General features: G+C 43.3%; 2 protein-coding genes across 13 annotated transcripts in view; one reads left to right on the forward strand and one right to left on the reverse strand.

Annotated features, from left to right (window-relative positions):
* The window catches only part of Wdr78 (WD repeat domain 78), a 70,536-nt gene extending 59,374 nt beyond the window's left edge, over window positions 1–11,162 (reverse strand). For 3 of the 5 annotated variants that reach the window (XR_003377399.1, XM_026782109.1, XM_026782108.1), the window contains exons 1-2: window positions 11,023–11,069; window positions 4,731–7,096 (exon numbers count right to left, since the gene is read on the reverse strand). Coding sequence is in view for 3 of the 5 variants with exons in the window: in XM_026782109.1 (XP_026637910.1) it covers window positions 4,731–4,873 (143 nt within the window). In the remaining 2 variants the exon portion in view is untranslated. Of the gene's footprint in view, window positions 1–4,730; window positions 7,097–11,022 lie in introns of all 5 variants that reach the window. The other 2 variants (XM_005353482.3, XM_026782110.1) reach the window with 2 other exon arrangements.
* The window catches only part of Mier1 (MIER1 transcriptional regulator), a 51,897-nt gene continuing 46,471 nt past the window's right edge, over window positions 11,067–16,492 (forward strand). For 2 of the 8 annotated variants that reach the window (XM_026782116.1, XM_026782111.1), the window contains exons 1-3: window positions 11,067–11,429; window positions 12,455–12,555; window positions 15,333–15,406. In XM_026782116.1, the coding sequence (XP_026637917.1) occupies window positions 11,159–11,429; window positions 12,455–12,555; window positions 15,333–15,406 (446 nt within the window). In that variant the 5' untranslated portion in view covers window positions 11,067–11,158. Of the gene's footprint in view, window positions 11,430–11,698; window positions 11,732–12,454; window positions 12,556–15,329; window positions 15,407–16,492 lie in introns of those variants that run through there. The other 6 variants (XM_026782112.1, XM_005353485.3, XM_026782114.1 and 3 more) reach the window with 6 other exon arrangements.

The following is a 16,492-nucleotide window of genomic DNA, read 5'->3' on the forward strand; positions in this document are numbered from 1 at the left end:
TAATAAATAAATAAATATATAAAAAAAAGAATTACATATGATTATCCAAATCAGCAGGTCTCAGCCTTCCTAATGCTGTGACTCGAATACAGTTCCTCGTGTTGTGGTGACCCCCAACCATAAAATTATTTTCATTGTTACTTCATAACTGTAATCTGCTATTATGAATCATAATGTAAATATAGGATATGTAGGACATCTGAATTGTGACCCCTGTGAGAGGGCTGTTCAACCCTCAAAGAAGTCACAGCCCACAGGTTGAGAACTGCTGATCTAAATGAAAGCCATAAGATCTGGTTCTCAAATCCATCTTTATGTATGATTATGTATGTGCTACCCATGTGTGCTTATTGTCCTCATCATTTACTTGATGGCAAATTAGTTTCTAATATTTTAAATAAATTATAGCTGCTAAAAAATCTCAAATGCCTTTCTGCTTATGGCATGACCGGAGTTAGAGTAAAGGCAAGGATCAAAAAAGGAGATTTAACCAAGATGGTTATGCTAAGGGGTAAAATTGAACAGCCCTAGTTGGGACTTCCTGATTTTCCTGTCAAGTTTGGTTTCCCAGCTTTTCCAAGGGATAATAGTCTCAAAAAAGACTTGAGACTTGCTACTCAAAGCACAGGCGGATGGCTTCTCTCTCCCTCTGCTTTCAGCTCTCCCTAAGTAACAGGCATGCAGCTAGCTGGAAAGTAAGGAAAGATGCCTCAAACTTAACTTGTTCTGGTTGTCTTATGAGACCAATAAAAAGTAAACAATTTTAAACAAAAAGTTTCTAAGTATCTGTTACAACAGGATTTAAACCTCTAAAAAAAAAATGGGCTAAATTGTTGGCACAAGAATCATGTGTTGGCAGTCCTGAACTGAATCTGTGTCAAGCCCCCTTGTTGCATTAAATACATTTACCTTAAAGGAAATAAGACAGAGAAATCAAGTAAGTCAGTAGCCTTAATTTAGCCTTAATTTTTGATTAAGGCTATAGACACAGGAAAACGCTTTCTTGTGAGAAAGTACTGAGTGATGATTTTGTCTTAAAGTGATGGTATTTCAAAATGCAAATGGACAGCCCCAGAACACTAGTGGGTTACAGAAAGGTTCATAAAAAATGAACACACTTATAACTAAGCTGTTATAGTTAAAGGATATTAAATAACCACATGATGGTTTTGTTACATTAAGAGTTTAAGCACTGTCTTAGTCATGATCTCAGAAAAAAACTGATTTAGAACAGAAATAATTTTTATTTTCCTTTTACTAAAAGAGACATTTAAAATTTGTGATTAGATTTTTGTTTTCCCATTGGGTAAGGCTTTCACTTGCTGTATAAGCATTGCCTTAACAGTAAGTATAATTCTTTTTAAAAGAATCATCCCCTCTTGAGGGAGTCCTGCTAAATTACAGTGATCATGGAATTCAATTCAATGAACCAACATTTTAATCTATTTATAAAATTGTCTATTAAGTAAACGAATGACACTAATTCTTCAAATTAACTAAAGCTTTGGGTCTCATCCAAGATCTATCCATTTTGGAAAACATCCATTTTTTCATTATAAAGTAAGTACTTATGTCCTATAAAAAATTAAGTAAAAACTATATGAACTATTCCTATAAAAGGATAACATGCTGTTAAAGGAGATTTGGAAATATGGTAACTAAAAAAAATTTTAAATGGCTATAGAATTTTTCCTAAGATGAAGAAAATCAGATGACTTTATCAATGGAAAGATCTAAGATTCCACTCTGCTTGGAGAAAAAAGACTACCAGGTACTTCATGCTTTAGGAATTAAATCTGTACTTCTCATATCAAACTTCTGTATCCACATGGACCTCAGGAAAACAGGGTGATACTCACCTTTGGGTGCATTAACAAATGAGTATCTCAAATAAGCGACAATTTCCCTCATTAAGAAATTATTCATTGTGTGTGTATATGCACACCATGGCATGCCTGCAGAGATCAGGGCACAACTTTCCACAGCTGGTTCTCTTCCCATCACGTAGGGTCCCCGGGAGTGAACTCAGCCCATCAGGCTAGCAGCACGCCTCTTTCTTTACCCTCCAAGTCTTCTCACAGGCCCATCTTTTGAAGTGCTCTATCTCTCGCTCAGATTTATTTTATGAGTGTTGGGCTCCACGTATATATGTGTGCCTCATGTGTGCCTTCTACCCACAGAGATCAGAAGAAAGATCAAGAGCATATCAGAGTCTCTTGATGGATGGCTGTGAGCCACCAGGTGGGTGCTGGGAACTGAGCCCAGGTCCACTGTAGGAGTAACATGCACCCTTAACTTCTGAGTCATCTCTCCAGCCCCACTTTCTATATTTTTTAAAATCCCTTTATGAATAAATATTTTAGTAAATGTTTAAGATATTCAATATTTTGCTTGATAGTCTATCTTGCTTTTTCTTTCTTTCGCTTAGTTTTTTTTTTTTTTTTGAGTCAGGGTCTGTGTAGCCTTAGCTATCCTAGAACACGCGCTGTAGATCAGGCTGGCCTCGAACTCCCAGAGATTCATCTGCCTCTGACTCCTGAGTGCTGGGATTAAAGGACTGTGCTACTACCACCAGCTGCTTGATAGTCTTAAATGATGAGAATAATGCTAACTTCAGCTTTAATGAAGTCACCACAAGGATATGTCCTTTCATTATCATGGTTTTGCTATGATTGCCTCCTCGTGCCTTCCATTAATAGTTGAACCAGGACTCATGTTTAAACAGTGCAAGTGATGGCGAGGACCAGGCCTGAACCAGGGTCAGTGATGTTCTCAGACCTCATCAGAGATGTTTCTTCATGCAATGGATGGCAGTTAACTAAGTTCGTAATTGGTCCAAGTGCAGAGATTAGTGACTGTCTAGTGCTCAGTCACAACTTGGATATCTGTATCACATAGCAACCCCAAGACTCAGAGACTCAATTGGAAGTGGAAAGACTGTAAGAGCCAGAGACAGGGGAGAGAGGAGCAAAACTGTGCCTTCTGGACATCACAGGACTGCTGCACTCATAAACTTAGAGCAGCTATAACTGCCTGCAAAAGAGCAAACTAGTCAACAATCTAGCTGAGATGCTATGGGCAGTTGGCTTCATTTGTATATACATGAGGGTCGAGTTTCTTTAAGTATGTGGCTCCTATACCAACTGTAATCTGTGGATGGCCCCAAATCCAGAAATGTATGAACAGTACAAATTAGACTTAATAGGTCATTAAATTAAAAACTAAAAAGACATAAAGTTGAGGGGAACAGGGAGGCTGAACTGGGAAGGAGAAGAGTGAGGTGAGTGTGACCAAAATACACTCCATCAAGTTCTTAAAGAATAAAAACATTTATTGGGGAAGAATTCAAGTATTCTTGTACACACCATAAATACAAATTTGGTACTCTCAGAGTGACTGACAGAGTTGATAGAACTTGAGTGATGCTTATAAACTCAAAAACTTTAGATCTATTACTTTGTAATTCAATTCTTACTAAAACTCCAAGACACATATATGAAGCTGTATTAGAAAAATGCCAAACTAATCCCATAGCTTGTAGGTACTTATCAATTGAACCAAGTTTTTCCCTATCTGGAAACTGAGTTAAGATATATACTTCACAGAACTAGAGTGAGTACTTTTAACTTCTTTATTTTTATTAAATCCTTCTCATTTTAATTGTTTGGATTGGATGTGCTATACATTTTTCTCTATTTCCCTTTTACCCTCCTCCCTACCCTCTCAGCCTCCCCCTTGCCCTCCATGGTCCCAATTTACTCAGAAATTCTTGTCTTTTTTCCCCCTTCCTAGGAAATCCCATGTCTGTCTGTCTTAGGTTCCTCTTTGTTACCTACATTCTCTGGGGTTGTGGCCTACAGGCTGGTTGTCCTTTGCTTTATGTCTATTAATTACTTAAGAGTGAGTACATATTATTTTTGTCTTTCTGGGTCTGGGTTCCCTCACTCAGGATGGCTTTTTCTAGTACTGCCCATTTGCCTGCAAATTTCAAGATGTCATTGTTTTTTTACCGCTGAGCATCCATCCTTCAGTTGAGAGCAGCTAGATTGTTTCTAGGCTCTGAATATTATCAATAATGCTACTGTGAACATAGCTGAGCAAATGTCCTTGTGGAGTGTGTGTGCATTCTTTGGTATATGCCAACAAGACAAAATGACAGTCTATAGAACAGGAAAAGATCAGAGCCTGCAAGGGATTGGGAAGGAGCCAAGAAAGGTTTGTTCTGTCTGCTGGGGAAGATGTGTTTTGCTAGAAGGAGCCTAGAAGTCTGATCCATTTCAGGGGTCTTGTTTGTTCTCTCCTGCTCAGTTGTATTTATCACTGACACAGAAGTGTTGTTCACCTTGCATGAGGATGAGTGAGGTAAACCAAAGATCCCACCTAGGCCTCAACACCCTTCCACTCTAGCGATCTTACTTCTACACAAACCTGGACACACTCACTCCCTTGCCTCCCTGTGTGATAATTGGGTCATGGTGTACATGAGTTATTTAAGCAAGATGAAGCTACAAATCTTCAAGAAGCTGTTGATGGATAAGAAGCTCCTGCCAGACTCTCAGGATCACCTGGCAGCAGCTGAGCAGAGCCAATAGGGCAGAGAGGGTTCGTTTCTTAGTAGAGTCCCTTCCGGGAGCACTGGCCTGGAATGTGCCTCATGAAATCCTATAGAAAATGAACCAGAGAAGGATTTGTTCCCTGCTACTGAAAGAGTTAAAGGACATTCTTCCTACCTTGGAACCAAAGGACTCCCATCTAAGGAAAACACCGCTGAGTCTGACGAAAGAAGACTGCGGTAAAATACAGGAGTACAGACAGCACGTGATGGGAAAGAGCCTCCCTGTGTGGGACAGTGCCGTCTGGCCTGGAAACACATCAATATGAGAGACCACAAGGCAATCTTGCCATGTCTCTTTCTACCCAGGAGTCACAACCTAAGATAGTGGTCATCCATGGAATTCCTGGTATCAGACAAACAACGCTGGCCAGAAAGATGATGCTGATGTGGGCGCACAACGAGTTCTACCGCACAAATTCAAGTTTGCTTTGTTTCCACTGCCGGGAGCTGAGCTGGGTGGGAGAGCGCAGCTTCTCGGAGCTGACTGAGGGCCAAGGGCTTAGGTCTCAGGCTCTTGTCTAAGATTTTATCCAGACAGATCAACTTCTGCTCCTGTTGGACGGCTTTGAGGAGCTCACATCTTCCCTCATCACAAGACCAGCTGATCTGGTGGAAGACTGGAACCAGATGTTGCCTGGGTCTGTTCTCCTGAGCTGCATGTTAAACAAAAAGGATGCTTCCAGAAGCCACACTCCTGACCATGGTGAGACCAACCTCCTGGAGAGGAGTTGAACTCTTCTTAGTCAAGCGTCCCTCCCATGTCACCATGACTGGATTTAGGAGGACTGAAACACTCAACTATCTCAGGTTGTATTTCAGAGGCAAAATGATAGGGAATCAAGTTGTGGATTTTGCCATGAAAAACACCATTCTATTGTCCATGTGTCGGGTTCCTGTGGTGTGCTGGATAGTGTGCCATTGTCTAAGAAAACTAATGCAGAAAATGGTAAATCTCACAAAGGCTTGTCCAAATGCAACATCTGTGTGTGTGTTGTACCTGGCTACCCTGTTCCCAACCACATGTAAGACACTTTCCGGTGGTAATTACCAAAAGCAATTGGAAGGTGTGTGCCATCTGGCTGCCCAGGGTGGATGGGACCTGAAGAGTGTTTGATAAGACGGACTTTCAGCATGTCAAGGTGGATGAGGCCACCATAGACGCTTTCCCTCATGTGAACATTCTTCAAAAGCTAGAAGACCAAAGAGACCATTATGTGTTTGACTTATTTATCTTCCAAGATTTTTTTGGTGCCATTTTATGTTCTCCTTTTCCCCTAAAGAATTGTATATTATCACCCACTGAGCCAAGTGAACATGCAGAATCTGATCACAATGTCGAGAGCCAGAGAAAGCTGTGAGACTCAGATGGGGCTTTTCGTATTTGGTCTTTTAAATGAAGCGTGTGCTGGCATCGTGATGAGGTCCTTCCAGTGCAGATTGGCCTTGGGTAACAAGTTGAAGGCCATAAGCATGATAACCCATTGAATGACTATGGATGCTATGACTGCTCCCAGCTCTTCCCTTGCCTGACCAAAATCGCAGAGAAGAGCTTTGTCTGCAGTGCCCTGGAAAGCTACCAGAAAGTCTTTTTGAAACTCAGGAGCCTGAAGGACCTTCAGCTATCTGCGTTTTGTCTTAGGCACTGTCGAGGTTTGAAGAAAGTATAACTGACTCTGTCAAGAGCCTTCCACCAGGAGCTTCAGCCCGACTCAGCAGATCCTTCCCAGGGCACTCAGCTGAGAGAATAAGATCGTCATCAGCTGGTGGCAAGATAACTGCTCCGTGTTTGAAACAAATAAAGATCTGGAAGTGCTGTCGGTGACTGACAGCGTCCTGGAGGCCCTGTTCATACAGGAGTCACCACTGCCCTGAAGAAGCCCCAGTGTAAAGTGCAAAGGTTACAGTTGAAGCACTGTGAGGCCACCTTTAGAGACTGGATTCAGCTTACCAGCAGTCTTCAAAGGAACACGTACCTGAAGACTGTTATTGAGAGCAAGCTCCTTATATTTTGGGGGTGAAGCACCTGCTGCAGAGTTACCTCAGGGAACTGATGCTGGAGAATGGTGACCTGAGGCCTCTTGTGAAGAAATCACCTTCTCTCTCAGGCACAGGAAGATGCTGACCCACCTGAGCCTGGCAGAGGAGGACTTGAAGGATGCAGGATGGAGGCATATCTGGAATGCTCCGGGCCATTTCATGTGTCCTTTGCAGAGACTGGTGCTGAGGGAGTGTTCTTTGACTTCAGCATGCTGTAAATATATGATGTCATCTTTCAAGAACAATCAAAGCCTGCCAAGTCTGGCCCTGAATTTCAATAGGCTGATGGACAATGAGGTCATCCTACTCTGTAGAGCTCTGGCAGATGCCAACTGCAACTTGTTGGTTCTGGAGCTGGCACAGTGTTGGTTCACCTCTGCCTCATGCCATGCTCTGACCTTGGCCGTGGTGTTCTTCAGCCAGAGGCGGGCAGAAGACGCCATGCTGAAGAAGAAATCAAATGACAGTGTGGGCGTGTACACAAGACTACAGGGCCCAAAGGTAGAGAATGGCCATCTGAAGATGGGGAAGACTGGAACTCTTGATGCCTCCAGATGCCATGAGGGAAGTGAATGCATTCAGAGACCCTCGGGACACATTCTTTCTAAAGAAAAACGGAAGCAGTGCCTGGTTTGCAGGTCCTTCTTTGTCTGGAGCAGCCCAGTTTGTGGTGGGGCGTGGTGTGGGCGTGGCCTCCACAGCCCTCCCTGGGTCAGGGGTTATCACTATTTTCATAAGCAGATCAGACACTTAAATGGGACCAGGTGGTTAAGAGGGTTGGGAAATGCCTGTTTTACCTGCTGGGGTGCAGGTAAATTAAACACGTTTGTGCAATATAAAAAATGTAAAAATAAAAAAAATCTTCCCAAACTCCACATCTGTCAGAGGGACTGATCTCCATATTACACAAAGGACTCAAGGAACTACACATCAAAATACCAAATAATCTGATTAAAAAAATGAGGTGTAAAGCTAAACAGAGATTTCTCAACAGAGGAATAATATCAAATGACCAAAAAACACTTAAGAAAATGTTCAACATCCTTAGTCATGGGAGAAATGCAAATCAAATCAACTCTGAAATTCCATCTTACACCTATCAGAATGATCAAGATCAAAAACACTGATGACAATTTATGCTGGAGAGGATACAAAATAAGGGGACCACTCCTTCACTGCTGGTGGATGTGCAAACTTGTACAGCCACTTTGGAAATCAGTATGGCAGTTTCTCAGAAAATTGGGTATCAGTTTACCTCAAGACCAGCAACACCACTCTTGGACATATAGTTTTTACTTCTGAAGCATAGTAATGAGCTGCTGTGGACATGTTGAGGTATTACAGGTGACAGTTGCCTGCTGGAGCTATCTGCCAGTAGTTGAAGAATGCAGAGCAATGTGGATTTCAAGGGGAAAGTAAAGGCAGCAATGCTAAGTGACAGATGTGCACAGAGATGCCATTTTAGGTAAGCACCCACAGATTCAAGTGACCAGTGAGGTTCAGGGTAAGAAAATTAAGAAATCACACCAAATTTATGATTTTACCTAATTTTTTTCCTCTTTCTTCCTTTTTTTTTCTTTTTTCTTTTTTTTTTTAGGCAGGGAGGGACTCATAATGTAGCTCTGGCTATTCTGGACAAGGCTGGAGTTGAATTTTCAAAGATCCATTTAGCTCTCGAATGCTGGGATTAAAGGTATATGCCACAATGCCCAGCAAGTATGACTTTTTTTAAAAAAAAAAAAAACTATAATTAAAAATTTTAAAAATTAAAAAAAAAATCTGCAACATTAAAAAGAAGCCAAAATCTCCAGTCCAAGCTGGCCTCAAACTCACCATAAAGATGAGGATGACCCTCAAAGCTTCCTGCGTTTAGCTCCCAAGTGCTGGAATTACTAGTGAGCATCATTATGCCTGGTTTATGTGGTGCTGGGGACCAAGGCCAGGACCTCACACACACTAAGCAAGTACTTCACCAATTGGGCTACACACCCCAACTTTTTAGCACCTTCTGCAGTGAGACACTGGTTGTAGAACCTTTGGTGATTTCCACACCACAATGAAGAATTAAAGAACAAATAGACTTACTTCCGGTTTCCACTCCAACATGTAAAGCCTAACTTCTCATCTCACAGAAAGGCTAAACTACCCTTCCTTTTCAGTTCCATCAGACAGTGGAGATCACAGGGCTAATAAGTACCCTGGAAACTGGAAATGAAGAGAAAGAGATCACAGTTGAAGAGAACGGACCCTGGAGCCAACCGGAGGTCAGAGAACGCAAATGACAACTGCCAGGTTACTGAAGAATAAGCAGACTTCAGCTTAAAGGATAAAACCTTCTGGGAACCAGCTCACTTCCATTTGACCTCCATAAGCCCACCAAGCGGATGGAAAGTAATGTTCTTAAAACACCTGGAAAATCCTCTTCGTAGCAGACACCTATCCTTACAGAATTCCATGTTACCAGATCTGGGGGGTTCATAGCTCCCAACATTAAGATCCAGAATAAACCATTTCTTATCCCCTTTGAAATGAAAAGTCACAGATGTTTTTATGTTTGTTTTGAATTAACAAGTGTTATATCATTTTAAGTTACATAACTTAATTTCACTTTAACATCTCTTTAAAGCCAAAAAAGAAACTAGGCAAGAAAACCCAGTAGTGTATGCCTTTACTCATTTGTTCAGTTAACAAATGTATGTTAAAGACAGTCTTCATTCTAGGTAATAAAAGACTACAGAAGCACACAAAAATAAAAATCTTTATTTATGGGGATAAACTTTTTATGAAACACATAGTAAGGAAGAGGTTGATCCTGGGAAATAAAGTATTATTTTACTATGGAGACATCTGACAGAAACGAGTGAATCCTGAGATTATCACACATAAACTTTCAAAGGACAGCTAATTCCCAGGGCCAGAAATGGGAATGAAATGTTCATGGTGTGTGTGGGGATGGGGGGGTGTTACTGTAATACTGGACTGGCAGAATCCAAAGCCAGATCCCATGGGGGCTTGGAAGAACGGGAGCACTCATGCAGAGGGCAAGGGAAGAGTTGGGGAAGTTCTAAGCAGATGTACAAACTATCACACGGAGGCTATTGGTCGTCAGCTATTCCAACATAGAAATGACGTGGACGAAAGTGTTAGGTTTAGATAGTACAGCTACTTCAAAAAGTAAAACGGCCCTCATCCCACAGCAGCATGCAGAACTACAAGGGCTGTACTTCACTCAAACGGGAATGACTGTATCCTGGAAACAAAGGGGAATGAAATGCAACATGGAAGAGGAATTTTGAGTAGTCGGTTCCTTTCTAGGTGTAGCTGCTTCATTTGTCAGTTTCTTGAGAGAGATCTTGAAGGGAGATGAAAACTTGTGAGTCGCGAGTACACATGACTTTGAAAGGCACAGGGCAACAACCTGACCCCACAACATATATTTAGGTAAGGGACAGATGGATAGATTGGTAAACCATAAGCCTTTAATCCCAGCCCTTTTCAGTCCAGTTCCCTGCCAGCCAGGGCTACACAGTGAGTCCATATCTCTAAATATGCACAAGAACAGACACACAGACATAAAGATAAAAGCAGAAAGCTAGCCACGAACCTAACGAAGAGTAGGGAATCAGTGGTGTCCCGGCGCTAACTGAAGCATTTCAAACTCAGTAAGTGGTCACTTAGATCAGAGCTGGTGATGGTCAGTTAATCACAAAAGTGTAAACTGACTGTCGCGGACTATCGGAAAGCATTTTAGTGAAGGGGATGATGGCATAAAGGCGGAGTACTACAATCAGGGCGAACACAAGGTTCTCTCCCAGGAACTCTCAGTGAGTTCAAACAACAAACGATTAACCGGCAGAACAATGAAGAAAAGATGTGGCTGGTTTGAGAAGATGACCCAATGGCTGAAATGTGCGACCATGAATTGGGGAACATTTTAGTGGACCTTCGAGGAAGCACTTTCAAGCTCTACGTCACAGGAGTCCGCCTCTGTGCTTTTCTTCTGGCTTAGCGGAATGTTGTAAGCGGTTAAGAGTCTTAAGACAAGCTGACAGGAGATGAAAAAAAAAATCCTCGGCTGGCAAACATATTAAAATTAGCTTTGGTTGCTCAGAGAAACCAAGGAGCACGAGCACAGCAAGAAGGCTTGAAGTTGAAAGACCAAAGGAAAGACTACAAGCAAAAGCACTTGGAAGCAAAGGAGTCAGGGGCCGAGCACAGAAAAGGAGCTTCTATAAAGACAGAACGAGGCCAAAGGAGCCGGAGCCGCCTGGGGGCTCCGCGAGATCGAATGCGTTGGGAACCCCTCTCCAAACCGAGGGGCTGCCTCCGGGATCTAGAAGAATGGACCACGGATCTAGTGCGGAACTTACGCGGCAAAGCTGGCCTGCTTGCGGGTGGTCGTCGGAGAGCCGAACATGGTGGCGACCCGCAGACTAGGGCTCGGCGCCCCTTCCCTAGCGGTTCTGCTGTGCCCGGACCCCAACCGCCCGCATCAGCGGCTTGGGAATGTTTGCCGGGCGTCATGGCGACCGAGGAGACCGGGTTAAGAAGCGGCCGCGCGGTTGGCTGGACGCTCGAGGTGGAGGAGGAGGGCGGAGGCGGAGGGGAGGGCAGAGGGTTGGTGGAGCCGGAGGAAGCTCGGGCGACGACTCGGAGGAGGCGGGCGGCCCAGGCCCTAGGCCCCTCCCAGGCTGTGAGTCTCCCGGCTGCAGGCGGATGGATGGGGCGTCTCCAGGCGGCGGCGGCAGCAGCGGAGGCGGCGGCAGCGGCGGTGGCTGTAAGTGCAGCCTCCACAAACCATCCTCCCCATCCTTCCACCGGGAACCGAAGCTCCAGAGGCGCCCGCAGTCCCCTTTCCTCCGCTTCCCCTCCCCCACGGCAGAGCGCCGCCCGGAAGACCCCTGACTTCCGGGGCGGGGCTGCCCGAGTGTCTGCGGGGCGGGGCTGGCAGCTCGAAGGCACTGCCGCCCGGTGCGCACGCGCAGCTGCCGCCCCTCCCCCGCCCGGTCTTTCGGCCCTCGCGGTGGCGGCGGCGCCTATCTTCGCTGCTTCCGCGGCACGCCGGGTCTACGCTGCGGAGTGAGTTCGCCGGGCTGGCAGGCCAGCTTCCGCCCTTTTCGGTTGGCCCTCGCTCCGCGGCAGGGGTGTGGCTTCCTAGCCACTCCCCCGTGGCTCCACCTCTGTGCCTCTGATTTTCCCCAGCTGTCCCAGCCAGTTGAGGGCTCTCTGGCAGAGCATCCCCTGAGGTGGTGGGCTCGACCTGGGTCAGCCTGCCATTGTCGGAGGGATCCAGTGGGCGAGAGACTCGGAGATGGCATTGCAGGGAACGAGCCGCGCATGGTGCCTGTCTCCCCGCGAGTGGCCTTATTCTTCTAGTTTGTGATGTAGAGGCTCCTGGCCTGACGCCCATCTCTGGTCCTTGCTCGCTGTGTGACCTTGGGCAAGTCACTCCCTCCTTCCCGGGCTTCAGTTTTCTTGGATTAAATCTCCTCAATGTTTGTAATTTTGCAGAAGATTTATGCAATTTTAAGACTGGGTAGGCTTCTGAGTCCGCTTAACTGAGATGACCCGAAATTGACTAAACCTTTCATACATCTTGGGTGAAATACGGAAACCTAATTATTGGTCTCCTTTTTAATCTTTAGCATTGCTTACAAATTGCCGGACTCAATTTTTTGTTTCTTTTTGGTGAAACCAGGTTGACCTGGTTATCAGGCATCCTTTTGAAAATGTGAGACGGGGTGAGCTTGTGGCAACACTGTTTCTCTCGTCCCAACTGAGGCTTTCTTTCCTTTAATCCAGATGGTGTGGTGGCTCGATTCTCCCAGTGCCTGGCTGAGTTTCGGACGTGGTTAAGAACCAACTGGTTGAGGTTCAATGCAGACAAGACGGATGTGATGCTGGTAGGCAGGGGCACAATTGGAGACGAAGGGAGGGCAAAAGGGAACTCCCTCATGTAATAGGAACATTATGATTACTGTCTGTTCTGGTGTTGTAGGACTGCTAATGGCCAACCCTTTCAAGACTTTGGGATGAGATAAAACAAACATGAGCAGCATTAAGAATTATAAACACAAGTTTGCAACATAAAGATAAAATGGGGCCTCTGAATGAAACTGTAGGGAGAAATTATGAAAGGAACCGAATCTGTTCTTTGAAGAGCCAATTTTTAAATGCATTTTAGGATGGCATTCATAAGAAAACTAACGAAAAGATAATTGCAGTTGCATAGTTGTGTACTGTGCTGCTGTGCTCGGCAACCTGCATTCTGCCTACTAAAGTCAAGAGAGATCCAATCTGTCTCAGATGTCACTCGAGACAAGTTTTGCTTGCAGGTAGCCTATTATCACATGTACTGTGGAGGCTATCATTCCTAGATAAAAGTTTTGGGAAATAGTTTAGGAAATAGTCTCCAAAGAGGACTCGTGGACTTTGAACATTTTAAGATCGTAGGTTATGTGCTATGGTCATCTGTCTCAGTCAGAATTGTTACAGATATTTTCCGAGTGTGCTCTGAGAGTTACTTTTTGAATTGCAAAGACAGATGTGCCTACATAGCAGAAATAGTACTAGTTTTTGAGTCAGGTGTTGGTGCTGAAAACAAGGTTATACAATCTTAGGTAAATGTAAGTTGTCAAAGTAGATTTTGTTGATTGAGGGACTGATTGAAGTATAATTACGAACCTAAGTATATTTATTAGCAACTAAATATCTCTGGAGAGTGTGTGCGTGTTTGTGAAACCATGCATGCTGGTGCAGCATGCATGCATTCATACATATGCCTCTCACGGCTACTATTGTTGTTTATAACTTTATCTTAAAAATTTTGAGCTTGAACCCAGGTCCTCACATGCTAGGCAAGTATTTTACCACTGAGCTATATCCCTAACCCTCATTTAACTTCTGCATGGAGAATTCAGTAATTGGCATTAAAAAGAGATGTTACCAGATAGAATAGTTGTGAGTAGCTTAATGTGATAAAAATTCAAGTTAATTTTCATCAAATGAAGGAGACTCTTTAGGTTGATTTAGGCCTTATATGGTGGTTTCTGTTTGTTTTGAGACAGAATACAAAAACTTTGCATAAGAGTTGGAATCAGCTACATTATTTTTACATTAAACAGTTTAATTTAGATTTCTAACAGTTACCATTTTGGATGTCACATTAATAAATTCTAATGATTTTGATCAGGTTATTGGTGAATTTTCTTACTCATTTTACTCTGCCGTGTCCTGCTTTCAGATACATGTTTTTGTTAGCCCACGTATAAATTGAGGGTTTGCATTTGAGTACAAAGAAGAGGTTTTTTTTTTGCGGGGGGGGGTATAGAGTGCTGAAGAACTAGGGGTGATAGGTGATAGATAGCGAGGGAGCAGCTTCTGGCCTTTCAGACAGGGAAGAATCAGCCAAAAAAAATTGAACTGTTTTTGAAAGGAGCAACCTCTTCAAGAGGTACAGTGAACCTCTGAAAGTCTATAAACACAGGCAGAGAAGTGTGGAACGAGGAACTCCCTGGCAGATCCTACCTTAGGCAAGGAAGATAAGGCCCATGCAACAGGAAGATATCTGTAGTGAGTTCTCCTACCTCTGACACCAGAGGAGGCAGTCAGTGTCTCCAGAAAGATGTAGCTTTCCTGAAGGTGGTACCTGAGGCTGGGAACAATGGGATTGTCAACAGGAGGAAATGCAAGGGTACCGCGTGCAGTGGTAATGTGTTGTGTACTGCCTATGGTATTAGAGACATTTCTCCTTATCTCCAGAATGTCTAGAAAACACCACACTCCAATTTCCAAGAGGAAATTTGTAGAGGGAATTTCCCCCACAAAAGATAATGTCATTTCTTATCTATGGTAGAGGCTATGTTACTATCTACCTTCAAACTTAGTTTTAACTATTTAGAATTTTTAAAGTGATTTTTTCCCCCTGGTGTTTTGTATGAAATATTTCCTTTTAATGTTACCTTAATAAAGATATGCCAAGCTGCAAAAAAAAGATAATTTAAAGTTAATAATATTGATTGGCAATATCAGTTAACTTAAAGGCAATTAACAGTAAGATAAGTGCCTATTCAGAATGTTGCAGAGTTGATTTTCTGACTTTGAGGACTCGCTCCATAGCTTAAGGAATCTGAGTCTGTTCTTTACCACCATTCAGATTTTTGTTGATTGATATTTTAACTAAAGAGTCAAAGACTCAATGAACTAAAGCAAGTTATGCCTTTGTACTAAATATCAACAATAGTCCAGTTTTCCTTTTAGTGGCCAGCGAAAATCCATGTGTATTAGCTGTCATATTTTAGTGCACAGTCCTCCTTCATCACCGTGGTATAGCCACCTCTAAGACCTTTATTCTTTTTACCTGTGCCCACCACTGGCCCACACATGTTCATTGTTCTTTGCCTTTAGCGATTTTCATTAGTGAGAACTATTTGGATAGGAACTGACATTTTAAAAAAGTTCAAAGAATTTAATAAAACTATGTATATATATATACACACATGTATATAATTACCTTGCTAAAATATTTATTTCCCTCCAGGAATTTGTGGGGGGAGGAAGCTTATGATCTTTATAATAAAGTGAAATCACTGTACAGTGCAGTTAATGGTAAGAATTGTTTGTAGATTTGGGAACCTTAAAGTTTTCCTTTCTCTTCTTTCCCTTGCTTTTCTTTCAGTAGAAAATGTGCATCAGATGTTTATGTTTAATTGGTTTACAGACTGTCTCTGGATTCTTTTCCTGTCAAATTACAAGGTAATGTCCTTTCACTTAGCAGCTACTTCATATACCTGTAAATGCAGTTGATTCATGCACAAATTGTTATTGGGCTTAAGACTTGCAGGTTCATGGGCAGTGTTTAGAAATGGGACAAGACTTGGTGGAATCTAGCATTTTAAGGAAATAGAAATAATTTAAGAAATCAGCATCCCTATCTTGCATTTTAAGTATGAAGCTTAAGAAAGTTATGTGTGTACACATGTATTGTTAATCATGGTGTATTACTTAGAGGTAATGAGTATCATTTAACTGATTTGGGTAGTCATTTTGAAGCTTCATTAAGAATCCTTAATTGTGTATGAAAAAAGCTGGCCTTCTGAAAAAACTTTTTAAACTTCTGGTTTAGTAAAATATCTTACTGCCCATTTTAATATCAGCCATAAATCTATTTTAGTCAGCATTTACTTTAGGAAATTGGAATAAATCATTGGCCCTGGCCATTATCAGTATGGAGCGCAAGGCCGGTTAGCAACCTAGGCCAGTTCATTAAAACAAACTTTTTGCGTGCAGGTATTTTAGGTATTGCAAGTAATTAGGTTGTGTCTCCATGCAGTCAAATAGACATAGCCTTTCATTACTTTACATTTGAAACTTTCGTGTAGTTGTGCAAAAATTCATCTGATGTAGACCTGTGTTGCTGTGGCATCGCAAAAAGTGAGGAAAATGTGAGGTTGGAGGATGCATACTTTACCTCTGCTCTTCATCTTTGCATTCTGCCAGTTTGGGCAGCAGGGCTTTTCTTGTCGGGAATCACCAAGGGAAGTATTTGTCAGAGCGCGCTTCGTGACATTGCTGTTGTGTCCGGGAACAAATGTTTTCTAGCTAACACACTTCGGAAGTGACCGACGTGTAGAATAGGAGGTATTTTCCGCGTACTGCAAGAGTGCCCGGCGGGGCCCTCTCCCGGACCTCTAGCGCTCTGCCCCAGTACGGAGTGGCGGCTCTCCGGCCCGCCTCTCGCGCGCTCCCCGGGGACGGCAGCCGCGGGGCCGCGCGCTCCCTGCTTGGCGCGCGTCCGCCGGCCTCTCCCCTCCCGTCCCGCCGAGCGGGGCTCCGCGAGGG

The sequence above is a fragment of the Microtus ochrogaster genome, chromosome 10, assembly GCF_000317375.1.
Source record: "Microtus ochrogaster isolate Prairie Vole_2 chromosome 10, MicOch1.0, whole genome shotgun sequence".
Classification (NCBI taxonomy): domain Eukaryota; kingdom Metazoa; phylum Chordata; class Mammalia; order Rodentia; family Cricetidae; genus Microtus; species Microtus ochrogaster.